This window comes from Cajanus cajan, chromosome 3 (assembly GCF_000230855.2).
Source record: "Cajanus cajan strain Asha chromosome 3, NIPB_CcT2T_4, whole genome shotgun sequence".
Lineage (NCBI taxonomy): Eukaryota > Viridiplantae > Streptophyta > Magnoliopsida > Fabales > Fabaceae > Cajanus > Cajanus cajan.
Window position 1 is genome coordinate 55,685,782 of NC_138519.1, and position 8,197 is coordinate 55,693,978.

At 37.1% G+C, this 8,197-nt stretch overlaps 1 protein-coding gene across 1 annotated transcript; it reads left to right on the forward strand.

The window, feature by feature from the left end:
* Positions 1-414: 414 nt before the first annotated feature.
* On the forward strand, positions 415-1,950 carry LOC145956334 (uncharacterized). Its single transcript, XM_083071920.1, has one exon. The coding sequence runs from the start codon at positions 415-417 to the stop codon at positions 1,948-1,950; it is 1,536 nt and encodes a 511-aa protein (XP_082928046.1).
* The last annotated feature ends 6,247 nt before the right edge of the window (positions 1,951-8,197 follow it).

An 8,197-nucleotide genomic window follows, 5' to 3' on the forward strand; every position in this document is an offset into this window, starting at 1 on the left:
AGGAGCCAATCTATTTTACTTATTGTGTTATCTGCATTTTATTGTGTTATAAAATTAAAAATCTGAACAACCAAACCCCCCCCCCCACTTCGTGTGTTTAAGCCTTTGACAGAGAAAAATGGTCCTTGAGAGACGACCTAGGACAACTTCCTAGTACTACATTTAATTGTTTTTATTTGACCGGATACGACTTCGATCAAATTTGGCGCCGTTGCCGGGGATTAAAGGTGTCATTTTGTTATATTAGATATCTTTCATTTTATTTTATTTTCATTTTCTCTTTGTATTTTTGTATAGTGTATGACAAGATCTTCTACTAGTCCTTTACTTGATTTGGATCCTGAAATTGAAAGAACACTAAGGATAACTAGAAGAAGACTTTTTAGAAATACTTCTAATAATCAAAACAATAACATGGCTGATAATAGGACACTAAAACAATTGGCTGCACCTGATGTTTCAAATCCACCTTTATGCATTCAATTTTCTGCTGATGAGGATGACTGTGAACTAAAATCAAGTTTAGTTCATTTGTTACCCAAATTTCATGGACTTTCAGGTGAAGATCCCCACAAGCACTTGAAAGAGTTTCATGTTGTATGTTCAACCATGAAACCCGCTGGTAGCAATGAAGAAAGCATAAAGTTGAAAGCATTCCAGTTTTCACTAGTTGATGCAGCCAAGGAGTGGTTGTATTATCTCCCCCCTAAAAGAGTCACATGGGATGAAATGAAGAGACTGTTTCTAGAAAAATACTTTCCTGCTTCTAGAACTGCAGCCATAAGAAAGAGCATATGTGGCATCAAGCAAATGAATGATGAAACACTACATGACTATTGGGAGAGATTCAAGAGGCTATGTGCAAGTTGTCCACAACATCAAATCAGTGAGCAACTTCTAATTCAATACTTTTATGAAGGTCTCCTACCAATGGATAGAAGCATGATCGATGCTGCTAGTGGTGGTGCTCTAATGGATAAAACTCCTGCTGCTGCCAAAGACTTGATTGCAAATATGGCAGCCAACACACAACAATTTGGTGCAACAAGAGGAACTAGTTCAAGGTCAGTAAATGAGGTACAATTATCTAGTACTGAACATCAAAGACTAGAGAATAGATTAGATGAATTGACCTCTTTGGTGCGAGGATTGGCCATGATGAAACAAGCGCCTGCTAAACTCTGTGGCATTTGTGCTTGTCCCTCTCATCCAACTGATGCATGCCCTCAGCTACAAGAAGATAATCCTGAAGAAGTAGCTGCTGTAAATAACTTCCCAAATTCCTCACAACCAAGAAATGACCAAGCCAGAAATAACTTCAATCCCAGATACAATGATCATCCTGGTTTCAGATGGAGCAACAACAACACATCACAACAACAACCATTTCCAAATAGGCAACCTTTCCAACAAGCTCCAAGGCAGTCAATGCAACAACCACAACAACAACAAAATAACCCTTCCTTGGAGGACCTTGTAAAACAAATGGCTATGCAAAACTTGCAATTCCAACAAAGAACTGATGCTAGCATTCAAAACTTGGAAAAGCAAGTAGGACAAATGGCATCTTCCATAAGCCAACTTCAAGCACAAGGATCAAGTAAGTTGCCTTCTCAAACTATTCCTAATCCTACAGGAAATGTTAGTGCCATCACACTTAGATCTGGAAAGACTGTGGAAGTTAAAAATGATGTGAAACCTGCCACTGCATCTGAGAAATCTGAAAACAAGGAGAAGCAATCTTTCCAGTCAAAGGATGAAGAGCCAAGCATTCAACTACCCTTTCCACAAAGAGTTTTACAAACTAGGAAAGCTGAAGCTGAAAAAGATAAAGAATTGCTTGAGACTTTCAGAAAGGTAGAAGTAAACATTCCTCTGCTAGATGCAATCAAACAAATCCCTAGATATGCCAAATTCTTGAAGGAATGTGCACCCATAAAAGAAGGCTGAAAGGGAATGAAAAAATAAGTCTGGGAGAGAATGTTTCTGCTATCATTCAACCAATGCCTCAGAAATGCAAGGATCCAGGTACGTTCACTATCCCTTGTACAATAGGTAATTGCATATTTGAAAATGCCATGTTAGACTTAGGTGCATCTATCAATGTCATGCCTATGTCTATCTTTAAATCTTTGGGGCTTGGTCCTTTAATTCCAACTGGTGTGGTGATTCAACTTGCAAATAGAAGTAGTACTTACCCTTCAGGATTAATTGAAGATGTCTTAGTTAGAGTAGGAGAACTAATTTTTCCTGCTGACTTTTATATCCTAGAGATGGAGGGTGAAACTACAACTAAGGTACCAATCATTTTAGGTAGACCTTTTCTTAAAACTGCAAAAACAAAAATAGATGTGCATGCTGGAACTCTTTCCTTAGAGTTTGGTGATAATATAGTCAAGTTCAACATTCTAGATGCCATGAAACACCCTAGGGAAGAACACTCTGTATTTCACATTGATTTGTTGGATGACTTGGTTGATTGTTATGCACATGACCATTTATGCATTGAATTTCCTGACATACATGATCTTGATGATACCATAAATTGTCATTCATGCATAAACAATAAATCAGAATGTGCTGCTTGTACTGAAATAGAAGAATTTTTAAGCACTAACAATTTTGCTGAGGAATATAAAAAAGAAAAATATGCAGAAATTTTAGCTGCAGAATTGATAACAACAAACAGAATGTTGCCCTCCATTGTGCAACCACCAACATTAGAGCTAAAACCGCTTCCTGATCATTTGAAGTATGCTTACCTTGAAGAAGGTTGTAAACTTCCGGTCATTGTTGCAAAAGACTTAGATGCTGAACAAGAAAGGATGTTGTTACAAGTTTTGAAGGACAACAAAAAGGCAATAGGGTGGACACTTGCAGATCTCCCTGGAATCAGTCCTTCTACCTGTATGCATCGGATTCTCCTTGAAGAAGATGCTAAACCAGTAAGGCAACCTCAAAGGAGACTTAATCCTCAAATTTTGGAAGTAGTAAAGAAAGAGATATCTAAGTTGCTCCAAGCAGGTATCATATATCCTATCTCTGATAGCAAATGGGTAAGTCCAGTTCAAGTTGTTCCAAAAAAATCTGGAGTGACTGTAGTAGCAAACAAAGACAATGAACTAATTCCAACGAGAGTGCAAAATAGTTGGAGAGTTTGCATTGACTATAGAAAATTGAACCAAGCCACAAGAAAAGATCACTTTCCGTTGCCATTCATTGATCAAATGCTTGAACGATTGGCTGGGAAATCCCATTACTGCTTCTTGGATGGATACTCAGGATACTTCCAAATCCACATAGCACCTGAAGACCAACATAAGACCACATTCACTTGTCCTTTTGGAACTTTTGCATACAGAAGGATGCCATTCGGCCTATGCAATGCTCCTGGTACTTTTCAGAGATGTATGGTAAGTATTTTCTCTGAATTTCTAGAAGATTGTATGGAAGTTTTTATGGATGATTTCACTGTCTATGGGTCTTGTTTTAAAACATGTCTAGATAATTTATCCAAGGTGCTACACAAATGCATTGACTCTAATCTTGTCTTGAATTTTGAAAAATGTCATTTCATGGTAAAACAAGGCATAGTTCTAGGTCATGTCATTTCTGAAAGAGGTATTGAGGTAGATCCTGCTAAAGTAGAAGTTATTTCTAGTTTATCTTACCCCGCATGCGTGCGGGAAGTGCGTTCCTTTCTTGGTCATGCAGGATTTTATAGGCGCTTTATCAAAGACTTCAGCAAGATAGCATTGCCACTGTCTCGCTTGCTACAAAAGGATGTTGAATTCAATTTTGACCAAAAGTGCAAGGAGGCATTCCATACACTGAAGAAAGCTTTGACAAGCACGCCTATAATACAACCACCATACTGGACACTCCCTTTTGAACTGATGTGTGATGCATCCAACTATGCTCTGGGAGCAGTTTTGGCCCAAAGAATGGGCAAGGCACCTCATGTCATATATTATGCTTCTAGAACTTTGGATGCTGCACAAGCCAATTACACTACCACAGAAAAGGAACTTTTGGCTATTGTTTTTGCATTAGACAAATTTCGATCTTATTTGCTAGGTTCCAAGGTGATAGTGTTCTCTGATCATGCTGCTTTGAAGTTCCTACTAAAAAAACCAGATGCAAAACCTAGGTTACTACGGTGGATGCTTTTACTCCAAGAATTTGATTTGGAAATAAGAGATAAAAGTGGAGCTGAAAACTTGGTTGCTGATCACTTGAGCAGAATTGAACAACCACTTGATCCGATACCCATACATGATACTTTTCCTGATGAGCAATTGTTGAAAGTTCAGACAATCATTCCATGGTTCGCCGATTTGGTAAACTTTCTTGTTGCTAATGTTCTGCCTAAAAAAGCATCTAAATCTTACATTGCTAAATTAAAGAGTGATGCAAAATATTTTGTATGGGATGATCCTTATCTTTGGAAATATGGTAGTGACCAAATAATTAGGAGATGCATACCTGATCATGAAATTCACTCTATTCTTAGCTTTTGTCATAATCATGCATATGGTGGTCATTTTGGTCCCCAACGAACAGCTAGGAAAATTTTGGAATCAGGATTTTATTGGCCTACTATTTTCCATGATGCATATCAATTTTGTAAAACTTGTGAACAATGTCAAAGGACTGGTAATATAACTCGAAGGAATGAGATGCCCCAACAACCTATGTTATTTTGTGAAATTTTTGATGTTTGGGGTATAGACTTCATGGGTCCATTTCCCACATCCTTTGGTTTTGTTTACATTTTACTTGCTGTTGATTATGTATCCAAGTGGGTGGAAGCTAAAGCCACTCGAACTGATGATTCAAAAGTTGTTGTGGATTTTGTTAGGTCTAACATTTTCTGCAGATTTGGCATTCCAAGAGCCATCATCAGTGATCAAGGGACGCATTTTTGCAACCGCAATTTGGAAAGCCTCTTGAGAAAATATGGTGTTGTACATAAAACTGCTACACCGTATCATCCTCAATCAAATGGACAAGCTGAGGTGTCAAATCGAGAGATAAAACAAATTTTGGAGAAAACAGTCCAACCAAACAGAAAGGATTGGAGCAAGAGACTTGAAGATGCTCTGTGGGCTTATAGAACTGCATACAAAACACCAATTGGGATGTCACCTTTTCGATTGGTCTTTGGTAAAGCATGTCACCTTCCAGTGGAAATTGAGCATAAGTCATATTGGGCAGTAAAACAATGTAACTTAGCTTATGACAAAGCTGGCATGGAAAGAAAGTTGCAATTACAAGAACTTGAAGAGATTCGCTTAGAGGCTTATGAGAATTCAAAAATGTACAAAGAGAAGACCAAAATTATCCATGACAAAATGATATCAAGAAAGGAATTCTCTGTTGGACAAAAAGTTCTTCTTTACAATTCTCGCCTCAAGCTCATGCCCGGAAAGCTTCGTTCCAGATGGATAGGACCTTTTGTAGTTACTGATGTGTTCCCTCATGGAGCAGTAGAGATCAAGAGTGAATTATCACAAAATAAATTTAAGGTCAATGGCCACAGACTAAAAATTTTTCATACAAGTGAAGGATACCAAGAGCAAACTGTTGAGGAACTCAGCTTGCATGATCCATTCCAACCTCCATAAATGAGGGAGTTTCTTTATCCTCTCCTTTTATTTCACTTGTCATAATTTACATTGCATAACATTGAGGACAATGTGAGATTTAAGTGTGGGGGGGATTATTCGTTATATGTTTTTGTTATTTTGGGTTTTATGTTTGGTTGTTATGTAAAGTTTTGCATGTTTCTCTTTGATTTCTGGGTTTTGATAGTTTTTAGGCACTTGCTTCACTCTAAGATATGAGTTACTTGATGTTACATGGATTGAAATCCCTGTCTTTCTATGCTTGTAAAGTTGATTATGAGGTTTGAGAGGTTGAATTGAAGGTGACAGATATACCCTGTGTGAGGAATTAAGCCATTCTCTATTCTTTCTTGTGTGATATGCCTCTTGATTACTTGCACAGTTGCCTTGTCTTGACTCTATTTGATACTTCTTGATTCACATGCATGTATGGATATGATTAAGGCATTTTTGTTCCTATAAGCCTCTAGCCAAATAAGCCTACCTTGAATTAACTCCTTTGATAACCCCTGCTAAGCCTATTTACCCTTCTTTGTTTGAAGCTCATTACAAGCCTTAAGTGAAAAACCAAGATCACCTTAACCTTAGGGAATTTTGGAGCTTTGGAATAGTTTTGGGAATAAATTCTTGAATAAGTAAGGGATGTATCATTGGTTATTAAATTTTGGCTAGTTAATTCTTCCTGTTGTATATGTCTTAGTGTTTCATGATGTGTGAAAAAAAAAAAAAAACAAAAAAAAAAACAAAAAAAAAACAAAAAAAAAAAACAAAAAAAAAAAAAAAATTTTGTTTGAGGAAAAGGAAAATAATTGGTGTTGGAGGTGTATTAGCAATTTTTGGGTTTGCTCTTATGCTTATTTCATACTTATTCCCCATTGCTCCTATAGTTCCTCTGGTTTATAGCTACTTATCCTAAATTTTATCCCACCTTGTCCTTATTACAACCCTGAAAAGACCTTATGATCCTTTTGTGCATGTTTATTGGGCATTGATTTTAGAGGCTTGCCAAGTCTATCTGTTGCTTGTTTTTCATGAGTGCTTTGAGAGTATACAATTGCCTAGACACTTGAGAGATAGAGTGATACAGTGTATCTTGTGAGGTTCTGTTACTTTTAATTCACCTCTTGAGCTGATTAATTGTCTTGCCCTGTCTTGAAATGCTTGGATGATTTCCATAAGTATCTGGTTTCTCTGACTCTTTATATGTTGGATGTTGTCTACTTCTTTTCTTTTCCCAGGAGTCATTGAGAATTGTGTAAATCTGTTTGTTTTCTTGTGTGTATTGTTGTCTCTGTTTCTTCCTGTGTCATCACTTTCTTTGATATATTTGGAATTGTTCTTTGCTTTGCTTTCTTGATTTTGCCCAGGAGTGCAAAAAGCTAAGTGTGGGGGTATTTGATAAGTCATAATTTGATATGTATCTTATCCTTCAATTTAGCTATTTTACATTCCATTCATGGTTAATTATAGGATTTAGATAGATATGTGTTGTTGGGCCAAATTGGATAGTTGGGAATTATTATTCTAAATTTTCGCTGTTTTTGGGCTGATGAACATGTCTCGGTCTTCAGGGCATAACTTGGGCTGTAGTGATCCAAATGGTGCAAACTCGGTGGCCCTGGAAAGCTAAGACAAAGACCTAAATATTTGCAGAAGGCGCCGTCGGCCAATTCGATCATCTAGAAGGTCTAATTCGGTGGAAAACAACTCGGTGCGGAAAAGAATATGGAATCCAACTCATCCCACCAACTCATCCCACCAACTCTCCCATTTCGTTTTGTCTAAGCTTTTTCCATTATTTTATATTTCTTATGTGTTATATGAAGGCTATAAATAGGCCTTCACTTCTCCATTGTAAGACACCCCTCAATACACCTTCAAATAAGTTACTCTTGGGTGTTCTTCTCCTCCCTTCTCTTTGTTTTCCTTAAGTTTATTTTCTCTGTTGTAGTTGTAGTTTATGTTTTATTGTCCTTTCCTTTTGTATGCATTTTAATTCTGTTCTTTGCCTCCTCCATGGAAGGCTAGATTATAGTACTCTTTAACTTGATTTAATGCATTTTCATTTTCCTTGCATTTTCATTTCTAGTTCAAATTTAATGGAAGGCTAAAACCATTGGGTTGGCTTCTTGTTATGGATTGTAATCTCTGTTTGAGGTTGGGTATGTTTGTGTGTCCCTGTTCTACTTTGTTCTTCTTCATTCAACCTCTATATTAGTATGTCCATGCTTAATGGGCTATGCTTAATGACACAGTTGCTTAATCTGTGAAGAGGTTGATGTTGTATACGTTTGCTTAATTCGTGTAGGGAAATCTTGAGTTAATCTTCGCTTAGTTGGTTAACTCAGATGGAACAAGGATTAAGTGGTTAACAGAGCAATCTTATTATGAACCAAGGATAAGAGAGTTACAATCCGAACAAGGAGCCAATCTATTTTACTTATTGTGTTATCTGCATTTTATTGTGTTATAAAATTAAAAATCTGAACAACCAAACCCCCCCCCCACTTCGTGTGTTTAAGCCTTTGACAGAGAAAAATGGTCCTTGAGAGACGACCTAGGACAACTTC

Bases quoted from the DNA above. Each gene is read 5' to 3' on its own strand.
- LOC145956334 (XM_083071920.1), top strand. From the start codon at position 415: ATGGCTGATAATAGGACACTAAAACAATTGGCTGCACCTGATGTTTCA.